Source organism: Vombatus ursinus, unplaced genomic scaffold, assembly GCF_900497805.2.
Source record: "Vombatus ursinus unplaced genomic scaffold, bare-nosed wombat genome assembly UNPS02014812.1, whole genome shotgun sequence".
NCBI lineage: Eukaryota > Metazoa > Chordata > Mammalia > Diprotodontia > Vombatidae > Vombatus > Vombatus ursinus.
In genome coordinates, this window is record NW_020954590.1 from 46,311,436 (window position 1) to 46,327,830 (window position 16,395).

The 16,395-nt window shown below is 40.1% G+C and overlaps 1 protein-coding gene across 2 annotated transcripts in view; it reads right to left on the minus strand.

The window, feature by feature from the left end:
* The window catches only part of LOC114054054 (EMILIN-2-like), a 62,606-nt gene that overhangs the window by 12,843 nt on the left and 33,368 nt on the right, over positions 1-16,395 (minus strand). For both annotated transcript variants that reach the window (XM_027877121.1, XM_027877120.1), the window contains exon 4: positions 12,678-14,630. In XM_027877121.1, coding sequence (XP_027732922.1) covers positions 12,678-14,630 — 1,953 coding nt within the window. The remainder of the gene's footprint in view (positions 1-12,677; positions 14,631-16,395) is intronic.

Below are 16,395 nucleotides of genomic sequence, written 5' to 3' on the forward strand. Positions count from 1 at the left end.
CACACACACACACACACACACACACACACACACACACACACACACACACTACAAAAACTAAAAATTAAGAATGAATTGTAAAAGGTCAAAGAGTTGGGTAGTGGAGGGTACATTAGGAAGGGTTTCTTGTAGGAGGCAGTTTACACGTTGTGCCTTACAAGATGGGTAGGATTTCAGCAGGAGGTTATGCAGTGAGGAAAGCTTTCAAGGCTCATAGAGCAAAGGAATAGAGGCTAAAAACTAGGCATTGTGTCCAGTGGGTTGTGCTTGGCTAGAGAACACATGAGGTAAGGCTGGAAAAGCAGGGTTCTAGTAGATTGTGGTGAGCCTTAAATACTAGGCTCAAAAGATGGGACTTTATTTAGCACGCAATCAGCTCTCCATGTTCCTTTTCTTCTTTCCTTGACACCTATTCCTTTCAGTATCACAACTTTGTGTTTTCAAGGGTATAATGAATGTTCTCCAACAGTCACTCAAGTTTGTTAGCACTTTATAACCCTGAGTTTGAAGACTCAATCTCTATATGAGGTTTTATTTACTTTTGCAAAATATCTCCTCTACCTGAACATAAGCCCTTGACAATAACCCTTAACCCTTCTTTCAGAATTTCCAAAATTTGCCCCCTTTCTTTTCAATCTGTTGCTCTCAACTGGCTCCTTCCCTTCTTCTAATTCAAATGTCCCATAATCTTCCCATGGAAAAAAAAATTATTTCCTTGAGCTACCATCCCATCCTTCTCCTTCCTCTTACCATCAAACAACTTGAAATATTAGTCTACATCAGCTGCTTGCACTTCCTCAACACTGACTTCTTAATGCCTTGTTTTATGTTTGTCCATATCATTCTACTTAAACTGCTCTCATAAATCTCTGATCAACTCCTAATTATAAAACCCCATAGCCTGGGCAGCTAGGTGGCACAGTGGATAAAGCACTAGCCCTGGAGTCTGCAGGACCTGAGTTTAAATCCGGCCTCAGATACATGATACTCACTAGCTGTGTGACCTACTGTGGGCAAGTCACTTAACCCCGATTGCCTTGCAAAAAAAAAACAAACAAAAACAAACAAACAAACAAAAACCAATGGCCTTTTCTCAGTCCTCATCCTCTTCAACCTTCCTGTGGTATGTGGGACAGTGCTAACCTCCCTCACCACCCCTTCCTTCTAGAAAACTAACTCTTTTTCCTTGGCTTCAGTGATACTGCATTATCCTGTCTCTCCTATCTTTCTGGCAACTATCCCTCTGTCTTTTTTCATCATCTGTGATCTAAATGGCGTGTCCTCCATCAGATTGCCTAATTTAACAAAAAAAGAAAATGACAAATGTTGGCGTGGATGTGGGAAAACTAGAGTTGTGAACTGATCTAACTATTGTGGAGTGCAACTTGGAACTAGGCCCAAAGAGTTATAAAACTGTGCATACTCTTTGATCTAGCAATACCACTACTAGGTCTGTATCTCAAATTGATCCAAAGAAGGGGGAAAGAACCTACTTGTACAAAAATATTTATAGCAGCTCTTTTCATGGTGTCTAAGAATTGAAAATTGAAGGGATGCCCATCAATTGGGGAATGGCTGAACAAGTAATCATATATGACTGTAATGGAATATTATTGTACTATAAGAAATGACAAGCAGGATGATTTCAGAAAAACCTGGAAAGACTTACATGAACTAATACAAAATGAAGTAAGCAGAACCAGGAGAATATTGTACACAGTAATAGCAATATTGTACAATGAACAGCTGTGAATGACTTAGCTTTGTCAGCAATACCATGATCCAAGACAATCCCAAAAGACTCGTGATGAAAAATATTATCCATCTCCAGAGAAAGAACTGATGTTCTCTGAATAGACTGAAGCATACAATTTTTTTGCTTTCTTTCTTTTTTTTTTAATTTGAGTTTTCTTGCACAAAATGGCTAATATGGAAATGTTTTACATGACTGCACATATATAACCTATATCGGATTGCTTACTGTCTCAGGGAGGGAGGAAAAGAGGGAGGGAAGAAAGGATAGAATTCAAAACTTAAAAAAAATGAATGTTAAAAATTGGTTTTTATATGTAATTGGGGGGAAATAAAATATTAAAAAAAAATAGCATGTACCCTCACTATCCCACCCTTCTGCCTCCCCTGATTCTATCATTTCCTCCTTTCACTCTTTCCAGCCACTCCCATGGCTTCAACTATCTTTTCCACGTAGATGACTTCTAAATCTATGTCTCCATTTCTGGCATCTTTTCTAGGCACCAAACTCAACATTTTCAGCTGCTAGCTGGATATCTCTAGCTGGATCTCTCAACAGAAAACCAAATTCATCATCTTTCCCCTCTACAAATCAAGCTCCTCCTTCCAATTCCCAAATTCTTTTATTAGCAACACCATTCTCCAGTCACCAAGCTAAAATTCTCAGTCATCCCAAATGTCTCTCAATTCTATCAGTTACCAAGCACTATCAATCCAACCTCCCAAAGAGCAATCAGCCATTTGTTAAGTGCCTACTATATGCCAGGCACTGTGCAAGGCACTAGGGACAGAAGGGGAAAAAATGAAGGACTTTAAAAGCCCCCAAAAGGATTTGATCTTACAGGCAATTGGGAAATAATGGAGTTTATTGAGTAGGGTAGTGACATGGTCAGATATGCTCTTTAGGAAAATAACTTTGGCAACTTATCTCTCATAACTATCTCACACCCACAAACTACTCCCTTTGCATTCCTACTGTCATCATTCTTAAGCCTTTGCTACCTCTTGCCTGGTCTACTATGATATCTCCTGCCTTCCAGCATCTCTTTGCTCCAGTCCTTTCTGTACTCTGTTACCAGATTAATTTTTTGCCTCCATGTCTTTGCTCATACCATTCTTGTGTGGGTCTGGGATATCCTCTCACATCATCTCCACCTGCTGAAATTCCACCCATCCCTTTAGGACCAACCTAAATGGCATCTCTTCCATGAAATCTTCCCTGATCTAGCCCTTCTCAAGTTAGTAATCATACTTTGAATCTAGCATATTAACCAACTAATCAACAAATACCTATTAATTCCCTTTTATAAATAAGGCACTGGGCTACACACTGGAGATACAAAGGCAGAAAGCAAACTGTCCCTGCTTACCTTCCATTGGGATAACAACATGCACATATATGAGTATAAATAACATATGTACAAGAGAAATACAAGGTAATAGGTTAGGGAGAAGGCACTACTAGCTGAGGGATCAAGAAAGGTCTCAGTGGAGGTGAAGTGCTTTCCAGATATGGGAGGAAATCTACTCAAAGGCACATAGACAGAATCTGTGTAAAGAATTTGACTGACCATAATATATAAAAAGCCTGAAAGAGGCAGCTAGGGGGTACAGTGGTTAAAACTCCAACCTTGGAGTCAGGAGGACCTGAGTTCAAATCTGGTCTCAGATACTTGAGACTTACTAGCTGTGTGACTGGACAAGCCATTTAGCCCCAATAGCCTAACCAAAAAGAAAAAAAATAGCCTGGAAAAGTAGGTTGAAGCTAGGCAGTAAGGGGCTCTAACTGTCCATCAGAGAAGATTTTTTTCAACCTAGAGGGAGCTGTTGGAGTTTACTGAGCAAGGGAATGACATGGTCAGACGTGTGCTTTTTGGCAGCTGTGTGGAGGATAGATTAGATAGGGAAGAGATTGGAGGTAGGAAGACCATTATCTGCGGTAACAATCCAGGCAAGAGGTGATGATGGCCTCAAATACACCATGGAAGGTTGTGGTGTGAGTGGAGAAAAGGGTATCCCCCTTGAAGCCTTTCTATTTTGGTGGGTCTTGCCAGAGTTTGCTTGCCACTGAGCTGAATAAGTGTCCCTAATACAAGTTCTGACATTGACCATGTGAACTGAGTTGAATTCTTCAGAAGAGTCAAGTGTTATTCCCCATTGTTTGCAAAGTACAAGGAAAGGGTAAATACCATCAACATCAAGCCCAACCATGTTCTAATCCCAACAAACTGGCACCCATCACACACCTTTTTTTGCTACTAGTCCATTTTTTTATATATACCAAGCATACAAGTCAGAATGACAAAAGTTGTGCGGCTGGTTGAACACTATTCCTCTCAGATGACTGACATGAATGATGTGCAATGGAGAAAATCTGATATACTAATATTGCCATTTCTTATAAAAAGCCTACTAATACTTAACTGAAACAATTTACAAAGAACCAGTCCCTTAAGGAAAAAAAAATCCATGCAATTGGTGTACTGTGAATGTGCACCTTCAATTTAGCACTTGTTCGGTGTTAGTTATGTGGACACTGGGAACATATGAACTTTAGAAATGATATTGTTCCTGTCCTCAGGAAGCTTACTGTCTAGTACTCTCTGTAACTGACTAGCTCAACTTAAATTAATATGGTAAAGTTGTTTATTCTCTCTGGATAATATACACTATGCTTTCTATAGGTGCTCTTGAGAAACCTGGCTGCAAGGAAGTCCAAAGTTGAAATGCTTGGTACGATGTCAGCCAAAGTGGCCGAGAATTTATTGGTAACAGATGAGCTCTGTATCTGTTCAGCAAGCATCTTGTAGCCTTGTGGCACCCTTCCTAATAGACTTATGGCCTCTGATAGGCTAGGTCTATTTATGGCCACAAAGAGCTGAGTCCAGGATGCTGAAATAAGATTAAATTTTTTGCTAAGAAATTGTTATGAAAAGCCCTTTAAAGAAATTGATGTACAAATTTCTAGGCTTGGCTTGGCTGAGATTTCACAATATCTAACAGAGGACTGTCCCAATAGTTACATAGTACATTTCTTCTGCTATGTTCTGCACCAGCGTGTTCAGTGACTGCAATAAGACAAACATCATTAGTCAAAGCAGGATCAAGGGAAGCAAACCATTGCTCCTGGAAATGAATGAGCAGATGGTGAGTTAGAGAAGGCTGCCAGATGGGAAAGAATGATTTCCCCCAGTACCTCCAGCTTTGTGGCACACGATTCCTGCAACCCTGTGTGATGGCTCATTAATAAGAGAGAAAAGAGAACAGAAGGGTTAACGGCCTCCAATGCTGACATGGAGGTATGGAAATGTTCCTTTGGGAAGGACTGCTATGAACAGATAATCTGAATTATCCCCTTGTCGGGGCAATAGTTAAGAAAAAATATTTATCCACTGGAATCATTCTAGTCTAAGCAAACTAGAGGTCCAGCTAATGCTTTTGGCAAGGACAAGATACCCCCACAAAAAAAGGTTAAAAATATGAACTGGTACAATCTAAAGAGGTGATTGTTTCAGGATGCAACATTTGGCATCATATCACAGACTGTCTGTATTAAAGAATACAAAGAATGTGAACAATAGTCACTCCAGTATCAACTGCAAAAGTAAAGTCCAGACACATGACGATGACAAGAAAAAACTCATGGAACAGCTCTGCCTCTCCTGTCCACCCATTTCTGAAAAGTTAAAACTAGAGCATAGTGGAAAATGTCCTGTCCACCTATTTCTGAAAAGTGAAAACTAGAGCACACTGGAAAATGTCCTGTCCACCTATTTCTGAAAAGTTAACATTAGATGCACACAAACTTAGACTTAATTTATTGTCACTAATTCCCTAGAACGCTCAATCCTGATTTCCAAGTTGAGATTGGGGAATTCAGCCATGAGTCCATCCCTCCTGCTCTGGAACTCCAGAGAAGCCAGCTGCTAGTTTCAGAATTTGCAGGGTTTTACTATTTTTTTTTGTTTATTCACTTTGTTTAGTTTTTATGTTTAAAAAAAATTCTTACTAGTTCCATTACACTTTCTTGGAACTAATCCTTAAATCTCTCTGGCTCCAAACTGAGTCAGTGTAAAATCTAGAGCCAAAACCTGCTTGTTATTGGCATCAGACTATTCTTTCTTTGCCCAACCTCAATAGCAAATTAACTATTTGACTAGGTCATACTTTTGCTTTATGATGCTGCTTTAAATTAGCAATTTGAGAAAAAAAAATAGGCATATTACCCTTGTGACATTTTCAGATGAAATCAGGTTATTTACTTGATATAAAAGAGTGGCAAATAACCTTTAATCAAGGAGTATAGTTGGAATGCAAACAGGAAATGATGGTGGTATATGCAAATATCACTACAGTGATCAACACAGTGTGTACACAAACATAGCAAAACTTCTTGGATCTCTTAGAGAAGGTAGGACTTTTGTAACATTTATGTTCTGGGAGCTTCATGGTAATCTATGGATAAGTTCAAAAGAGATAGGAGAATCTAATATGAAGAATAATGGATTAAGTTAAAACACCAATTTGAATCCCATTTCTGGTATTCTACCCACTGTCATTCAGATAGATTTCTTGCACCCTCCTACCTATCCACCAGTGATGATGCCATCTCCTCCTTATTACTCTTATCCTGGGATGTTCTCCTGTTCTCAAATGTCCAAACTACCTATTCTTCAACAAGACCCACCTTCTCCATCCACGTCAGCCCACAAATCTCTCTCCTTCCTCACATATCCCACACAACTTATCATCTCTACCACTCACTTGATATGTATGACATACCTCTTTCTATTACTGTATAATTTCATTTGTTTATGTCTTACTGTATCTCTGTACTATGTTATAAGTGCCTTGAACAGAGGGGCAGATTACTATTCATTCCTGTATCCCCTAACATTTCTAACCAGCATTTTACATATTACAGGCATTCAGAACATAACAATTGAGTTTTGATTGCTATATAATTTTTGGTATGTGCTTGATTTGTTACTCAGGTTCCTTAAATAAAAAGGCGGGGGAGGGGCAATAATTGCTTCCCCCAACATACAGTACTGGGATGTATGTGGTTCTGTTTCATGGGGTTTTGTTTTGTTTTGTTGTATTCTCAAATCTGCCAACTCCCTTCATTTCTTCATTTATACCACTTAGACACAATTAGTCACAATCTCCCTGTAGGCTGCAGTAACTCTTTACAATCCCTGGATTAGACATTATTCTTTAAGAGCATCTTAAAAAGAGTTTATGTAGCTTCCCAAGCTACTTGGTTTATTCTCAGATAACTGTTAATAAATTGGCACAATGTAGCTACAAAATTTTGTGTTACAAAATACAATGCAGACAGCATCCAAGGCACATGAAATTCTCCAAGCACACAGCCAGATCCTTTCCTAGAAATTCCAGAGAAAATGGCAACAGAGTGGCCTGGCCAGGTTACAAAAAGGAATCTACTTCTCTAGTTTCCATGATCCAGTGCTTGCCTGATCATGAATTTCTACAGTATCACCTTATGTCCCTGAAATACAATTTCCCTATCACCTTCTTTCAATTCCCTCCAGTGGGAACCAGGTAAGGAGGATTGTTACCCCTAAGTCCACAGGACTAAAACAGTATTAATTTTCTTTCCTCCAAAAACCTACCCTTCTTCCTAACTTCTTTATGTCTGTTGATGCATCACCACCCTCCCAGTCCCCTGGGTTCATTCATAACCTTGAAGTCATCCTTGACTCTCCACGTGTTCCCATATCTAATTATTTGCCAAGTTTTGTTGATTCAATCTCCACAACATCTCTCACGTCTGTCCCATTCTCTCCCACATGACTCATCACCTATCACCTGAATTATTAATCTCCCAATTCTTATTTCTCCAATTCATCCTCCATACAACTTCCAGAAGAATCTTGCTAAAGCCCTAACAAAAAACCTTCAGTGGTTGCCTATTGTTTCTAGAATAAAATACAAATGCCTCACCCTGGTTTAAAGTCCTCCACATTTTGGTTCTAACCTACCTTTCCAGCCTCCTTTCTTTCCACTGCCTTTCATGCACTCTACATTCCAGTGAAATTGGACAATTAGTTCCCCAAAATGTCACATTCCATGTCATGCCTACATGCATTTATGTACTTCTTGCCTACTTTACAAGCTTTCCTCATTTCTGCCTGTAAGAATCCTTATCAACCTTCAAGGTTCAGATACTAGCTCTTTTGGAAAGCCTTCCCTGATATTCCTAGTTATTACTGACTTCTCCTTCAAATTCCCTTGTATTTACTAATTTATCTGCATGTGGTTTCCCAAAATAGAGCAAAATCTCCCTGAGTGGAGAGACTGTGTTGTTTTTCTCTTAGCACCACACCTAATGCAAAATACAGTAAGTGTTAAATAAATGTTTACTGAGTTAAGTTGAAGTGTTACTGGGAACAGGGAAAAGGAAGGGGGTCAGAATAGCACAGAGAGACCAGCCTGGAATAAAACAAGAAGGAGGAGTCTAGAAAGTCGGGAAAGGGGAGACGTATAACTATGAAGAAGAATTGGGATGAAGTGTCTGCCACATTTCACATGGTGGGAGAGGCAAGGTTTACAGCTCTTTACAACATGTATAGGGTATCTACAAATTTTAAACAAATGCTTAATTTCTGTATGCTACTTTGCTCTGAAATACAACTCTGGTACTTAGATACATTAAGATACAGTGATGGACAGGAAGCTCATTCTCACAGGCAATATTCACAACTGACCTGATTTACATAGTATGGCTACTTTCCCCTTTTGTCTCTCCATAAAAGGCTCCCAACTTTATTGATTACTTAACATTCCACCTCATCTTCCTTCAGGTAACAAGGAAGTCATCCACATAAAAACACCAGTAAACAATTACTTCTAAAATCTCCTTAAAAATGAGAAGCATTATTTAGTCTTAGAAGACTGACTGTCCAAAAACCTGAACAGAAAGAACCAAATGCAGAATTTGGTCTTCTAATTTCATTTGGTTTAAGTAGTGTGAATTCAGAAGCTTCTGACACTCAGTATACTTTCCTGTAACAATATTCATACTAACTTCTTTTGCTACTAAACATCCTTTACAGACAAATTCTTGGGGGTAACATGCACTGTTCAAACTGTTGATATAATTTCGTCTGGTGCTTGTTTTCCCTGCTGGTTCGATGAATGGAGGACTGGACTTGGAGTCATGAAGACACGAGTTCAAATCCAGCCTCAAACCCTTACTAGCTGTGTGACCCATACTAGTTGGGTGACGCTGGGTAAGTAACTTAACCTCTGCCTGCCTTAGTTTCCTCAACTGCAAAAAGGAGATAATAATAGCAGCTGCTTCCCGTGGTTGTTGTGAGGATGAGATGAGATAATATTTATAAAGTGCTTAGCCCAGTGCCTGGCGTGTAGTAGGTACTTAACAAATACTGGTTTCCTTCCTTTTTTCTGGCTGAGGTTGAGCCAACTCTAATAATACAAAATGTAATTAGTAATAAATGCAAAATCTTAAGCTTGGAATTTTTAAAAAATCTACTTTGGAAATATGATAGGTTAAAGGATCATGGGGGGGAGGGACGCAGGTAGGTGGTGAGGTGGATAGAGCACTGGGCATGGAGTCAGGAAGACTCACCTTCATGAGTTCAAGTCCAGACTCAGACAATCCCTAACTGTGTGATCCTGGGCAAGTCACTTAACCCTGTTGGTCTCAGTTTCTCATCTGCAAAATGAGCTGGAGAAGGAAATGGCAAACCACTCTAGTATCTTTGTCAAGGTCAAGAAAACCCCAAATGGAGTCCTGAAAAGTCAGACACAACTAAAAAACAACTCAACAACAACAACAAAAGGATTATAGAGTTAGAACTATAAAGGATCTCAGAGATGATCTAATCCAACTCCTTCCTTTTGCAGGTGAGGAAAATGGGAGGTTTAAGTAACTTGTTTCACATAGGTAGTAATAGTCAGAGGTAGGATTTGAACCCAGGTTCCATGACTCCTGCTATCATTACCCCCATTTTATAGATGAGGAAATTGAGGCAGAGAAAGGTTAAGTGACCTGCCAAGGTTACACTTCGACACACCTAGTAAATGACAGGCCAGATATGAACTCAGGTCTTCACTTCAGGTCCAGTGCTCTATCCACTGCACCATCCAGCTGCCCTCCTATGAACACTCTCCAGCTTTTCATTTTCCTTCCTAAGATGTGGCAGACTCCAAGGCATCAGTAATAAAAAGAAAGGTCACATATAGCCCTGAAATATTTAGAGCCACATTTTTTTTTGCAGCAGAAAAGAGTTGGAAACAAAAATGCCCATTGATTGGGGAGTAGTGGAATAAGTTACTGTAAGATACGATGAACACAGAGAGACAGGGGAAGACTTGTATGAAATCAAGCAAAATGAAGTAAATAGAACCAGGAAACAATATAAACAATGACTAATAATGTAAACATAAAGAACAACAACAAAACTATTGAAACTGAACGCCGAGAAAGCATAAAGACCAAGCTTGACCTGAGAGAAGAGATACGAGAAAGTATCCTCCCTTCTCTGCAGGAGTTGGGGAGTGGGAGGGCGGGTGCAGCCAGGCACTATGGGTGTGGAACACAAGAGATAGCAGACTTTTTTTTTTATGCATTGGCTATTTTTGCTGAACAGTTTTTACTTTCTCTTTTTATTACCTGTTATAAGAGATGGACCTCTGAAAGAAGATGGGGAATACATTAGTAGGTGAAATAAAAATAAATGATAACAAAAATTTCTTTAAAAAAAAAAAACAACTTTTCACAAGTAGTAACTCTACTTATTCTGTGGTCCACCCAAGCTGGCCTTCTTGCTGTTCCTCACATACAACTGTCATATCTCCCATCTTTATGCCTCGGCAGTTTTTATGATCTTGTCTAGAATTTACTCTCCCCTCATTTCCTTCTCTTGGAATCCCTGATTTTTTGCAAAGCACAGCTCAAACACTACCATCTACATGAGAGCAGCTGCTAGTACCTTCCCTTGCAAGGTTACGTTTTGTATTTTTTGTATGTGTTTTATATATGCTAATATATGTACTTGTTCTCTCCCCCATTAGAATGTAAGCTCCTTGAGGGCAAGGACTATTTAACTTCTACCTTTGTATTGCCAGCACCAAGCACATATGGCCTGAAATATAAAAAAGGTTTTAATAAATGCTTGTTAGGGCAGTTAGGTGGCTCATTAGATCAGGAAGACTCATCTTCCTGAGTTCAGATCTGGCCTCAGATACTTACTAGCTGTGTGACCCCGGGCAAGTCACTTAAGCCTGTTTGCCTCAGTTTCCTCCTCTGTAAAATGAGCTAGAGAAAGAAATAGCAAACCACTCCAATTATCTTTGCTAAGAAAACCCAAAATGGCATCAGGAAGAGTCAGACATAACTGAAACGACTGAACAAAAACAAAAATGCTTGTTAAGTAACTTGGAGCTATCCAAATAGCTCAGTGGTCCTTTCAATTTACAGATCATGCAGTTCTGAGTGTCTCCCATCTCCAATCTGGAAGATTATCTAAATGCTACTTGCATCACACTATTCTCCTGCTTAAAACAAAACACAGAAACCACACAAAGGCTCCCTGTTTTCTACCAAATCAAATATAAACTTCTCTGCCTCCTTTCTAGGCCCTCCATGCCCTGGCACTACCTTAGCTGGCCAACTTTATTTTCCCTTACTCTTCAACATACATTTTCTGCTGTCACGCTCACTCCCACCTCCACACTTTTGCTCATCCCATGTCTCATCTGAACCTGATGCCTTCCGCTTCATCTCTGATCATTTAAATCCAAACAGCCTTTCAGTAAGAGCTAGCTCACATTCTACCTCCTCAAGAAATATCTCCTGAAAAATAGACCCATACCCCATCCCTGCCTTCTCATAGAGCAGTCAGCTTATAGAACACAATTCAGTCCTTAAATTTATACACATAACCTTATTTTGGTGACTGAATCTTTAATTTTCCTGGTGTTTTACTGGTTCAGTCTCAATGTCACAGAGAAACTCAAATCCAATAGTATTGATTAAGTGCCTACTGTGAATTAGCCTCGTGCTAAGGTATTCAAGAGAAGATCAAGACAGAGTCCCTGTGCCTTCCAGAAGTTTAGAGCCCTAATGCCCTCCCACTGTGGCTCCAAAAACTCAGTGAGAAGTACTTCACTCTCACCATATTCCAGTAAGGAAAAAGGAGTTGAAATTAGCAACTAAAAAGGGGACTGATGAGGAAAAGAACTCTGTGAGGGGAAAGGAACATAAGAATGATTTCCATGTGGAATAATTATAAATCCTGAACTATTTTAATCCCTACCTAAGACCACCCTCGCCCAGAAATGAACCTATCCTATTGATGTTTTCTAGGAAAGGAGAGTCTCCAAACTTCCATGGTAACCCATCCCAATGTTTTGTGATATTCTTTCATTTAAAACAACTCCTCCCAAATAAATAACACTTTAGCAGATATCCTATCAAATAGCATAACCCTGGAATTAACCATATGACAGTTAATAGCATTTCATAGACTCCCAGAGTCTTCAGGTCAGAAGGGAATTCAAAGATCATCTAGTCCCAAAACACACCCAATGTGACGTCCCTAATATATAAACACACATACATGCATGCATAATCAAATACACTTTAGTAAACTTGAAGTAACTATAGTTAAGGCAAATACCAAAGATTTTAGGCAAAGCCTCAGCCTATCTTCACATTTTCTTTAGTTGGAACGTGTTTCCTCCTAGGAAAAAATCTTGAGCTACTGAAAGATGAGCATACAGCAGTTAAGATGCATATTCAAATTTTTATGCTAGCAGTCTGACTCCAAATATAAGCTCCCCACACTGATAATCTAGTTGTCTGGATTCTAGCAAAATAACATTTCTCAACTACAAGAAATAATACAAAAATAAAATTGTATCTGTCAACTTACGTCCTGCTGGTTGACCTTTCATCAGATCCTGGAGGTCTGTGGTAATTTGGAAGACACGACTATAGATCTGCTGGACAGAATTCTTGAGGCCAGAAATGTCTTTGGAATGGGCTACAATAGTCCCATTTATCTGACTGACACAGTTCCACAGGTTGCTGACATGCTTGTTCAGCCCTTCCTTGATCCTGTTAAGACTCCCAGAGATAGAGTCCAGTTTGCTGCATGCTTTTTCAACATGAGACACTCTGCCTCCAACAACCATGACTTCCCTCTGGACACCCTGAGTGCTTTCCTTACAGATGTCAAGGTCTGAAAGGATTTGCTTTTGTAGCCCCTGTATTCTCACCTCCAGATGACTGCAACAATGACCAGCCGGGATCTGGGAAGAGGTGGGTTCCTCAGAGGTCCTATCCAGTTCCTCCAGCTTCCTGGAAACACTGTCTTCTGCCTTTCTGCATGTAGAAATGGCACCCGCAAGTTGCTCTTGGCAGTTACTCAACCCACCCTGAAGGTTTCTCACGTCTTTGTCAGTGTCGTTTAGATGAGAAGACAGTAAATTCAAATCTTGTTGCACTTTCTGGATATTAAGTTCCATTTCCCTGAACTTCCTGTACACTGTGTCATTCAGAGCCTTCAGAAGTGCAGAGGTGTCATCCATCTTCTGGAGATCATCATGCTTGCTGGGATGAGTATCTTCTTTTCCATAAGGCCCTAACTGGAGGTTCTGCAAACAAAGATTCTCCACATCTTGGATTTTCTTCTTCAGATGATTAAGTTCAGTAGTGACTTGACCTTTGCCAGATCCTGGCAGGATGGACTCCAGGTTAATGAATTTTACATCAGTGCCATTAGCAATGTCTAGGAGACTGCTACCCAGACGGTCCTCCAGGGACTGTATTTTCTGATCCAAAAGTTGCTTCAAGTCATCCACCTCACCATTAATTGTACCACGCAGAGTTTCTTCAATGTAAAAACAATGTTCTTCTGCATTCTTCTCTGTCACATTGATCCTTGCATCTAACTCATTCCATCTTTCATCAAAACTTTCATCTGGTTCTGGCATGGTGAGGTGATCAAATTCATTGTCTAGCCTCCCATTGAGCATTCTGGTGGCTTCTGAAACCCTCTCGATCTTCTGGTCTAAATCCTTGATCTGTTGCCCAAAGTCAACACTTTGATCAAGATTACAGCAATTTGGCTGTTTTGACGGAGCTGCTTGTATCTGACTTTGAAGGTCACTTATTTCCTTTCTTAGACTTGTTTCCTTCTCTCCAATAAGTTCTATCATGCCCAAATAGCTACTTCCATAATCATCACACTGTTGTTGGACACCAGTCAGCTTATATTCACAGGAGTTTTTCAGATCTGCCATTTTCCTGTCTATTCCTTCCATCAGTTCCTCTTTCAGCGCCTCAAATTTGCTATCTACATAAGCTTGGTAGAATTCATTGGTGGGTATGGTCACTGTGGGCCCTTGGGCAGCTTCCTGAAGCTGCTTAAGTTGACCTTCACAACCCTTCACTTTCCCATCCAGCTCCTCCAGCTTGTCACTCTTTGTCTTCAATACATCCTTAACCTCAGCCAACTCAGACTTAATGTCCTTCATTCCCGATTCCTTACCACCAAGGATCCCAGGAAGCTGAACCGTTTCTGTTTCGCCACCAACAACACTGTCTGGCCCTGGTGGGTTATGAAGGCTGTTGAGCCATGATGCCAGCATTTTACTGGCATCATCCTGAACAGCATGTTTTAAGTTTTCATTTACTCCTGCAATGGAGGACTGAAGGTCAAGGACTGTCCTTGTAAGTCGGGAAACTTTGTCCTCAAGCACCTGTATTTTCTTGTCCTGCAGTTCCTGCAGGCCTGGCTTTGGACTTGCTGTTTGCCTTGGTTCTGTTGTGTGCCTTGGTTCAGTTGTTTTCTTTGGTTCTGTGACTTGCTTTGGTTCAGTATCTGTTGCAAAAGTAAAGTAGGACATAACTTGAAATTTTCTGGCTTTAATCATCTTCCCCACAGCCCACACGTGCACAAGTTAGATCTAACCCTTCCTTTACAGATTTCCTACTACTGGTAAATGTGTTTTATCTATTTTAAAGTCAATCAATCAACACATTTATTAAGCACTTATCATGTGCTAAGCAGTGCGTGAAGACATCATTTCCCACAATGAAATGATGAAAGATAGTCTCCAGCCTGCTAGCTGACCTCACTCCCTAATGCCATAGACTACAACTTTGGCCAGACCCGATATTCTTCTAGTTGATGTAATTCTGCCACATGTAAAGCACCAATTGTCTAGTCTCTCCTTTTTTCTTAGCATTCTAGTGTGAGGATTACTAACCTCACAGTACAGATGAGGAAAGCATGACATGAGACAGAGGGAGACAGAAAAAGGTCTCTTCAAGTTTCTCAGAAGTTGAGTGGCAGCACCTGTACCAGAAGACAGTCTTGTTATTCCTATCCTAATCCTCTTTTTCCAAGACTGCAGTTCCCATTCTGTTTTCCTTATCAGACTAATAGATGCTTAATAAATGATTGTTAAATGACTGGATGAATAAATAAAAGGATGAACCTTTCAAAAACTGAAAAATCTTCTGTAGTAGATGCAGTCCTTAGCAACACCTTGGTTTTTTGAGAGCATGTCACTCCCTTACCCCAACACTTAGAATTGTTCTCTATTGGATTTATTTTGGCAGGCAAACCTCAGCTTGACATTGAAAGCACTCCTCTGTATGGTCCAGCCCATCTTTCCAGCCTTGGCTCCCACTTCTTTGCTATGAACTGGACTCCTTGCTGTATCTCAAAACACATGCTGCATTTCTCTCACTTCTAAGTATTTGCACATACTGCTTCTTCCACCTGGAATGGCCTCTCTGCCCATAGAAATACTATGTTGTTCAGATATTATCTCCTTTAGAATGCCCTTGCAAGTTTCTTCCAACCTACATGTGTTCAGAGGATGGAGAAGTCTGAACTCCCCATGGGCACTTAAAGTCCTCTGGATCTCTTTTTCATCACTCATTTACCCAGTTCAGCCTCGTACATTATTTGTGTGCTCATCTTATGTACCTTCTAGCCTTTAAGCCCCTTGAGGGCAAAGACTGTGTCTTATACTTTATTTCTTGCAGAACCAAACTTTGTGCTTCCCATAATCGGTTTTCAATAAAGAACTGTTGAACCAAATTGGAAATGGATTCAGTTGGGTTTTTTTAAAAGCTCGATCTATAAATAATGAGCTTCATGTTCCAGCCTGTGAGTCACAGAATAGGCTATGGACATCACCTCCAAAACGGGAGCAGGTGCCAAGCCACAGCTGCACGGGAAGGAGCCCATCCTGTCCAGAAGTGACTAGAGCTGCTCTTTCGCTCACTACCACTATTGATCCCCAACAGCCAGTGCCTTCTCTCCCTAATTACTTTGTATCTAACTACTTTGCACTTATTTGCATTTTCCCCTATATTTAGTCTACATATACTTCAATCTGTGCTTGTCTTGCCCATTAAAATGTAAGCTCCTTTGTGAATAGAGGCTATTTTATTGTACCCCCAGCTCCCAGCAAGTGCCTGGCACATTGTAGGCACTTAATAAATGCTTGTTGGTTGACTAACTGACTTCTTAGATACCTTAGGAAACTGTGTTAGACAGTGACCATGTAGCCTGCCCATGAACATCTGAAGTTTTTATCCTCTACTAATCAGGGAGGGGTCTAGAGAGAGAA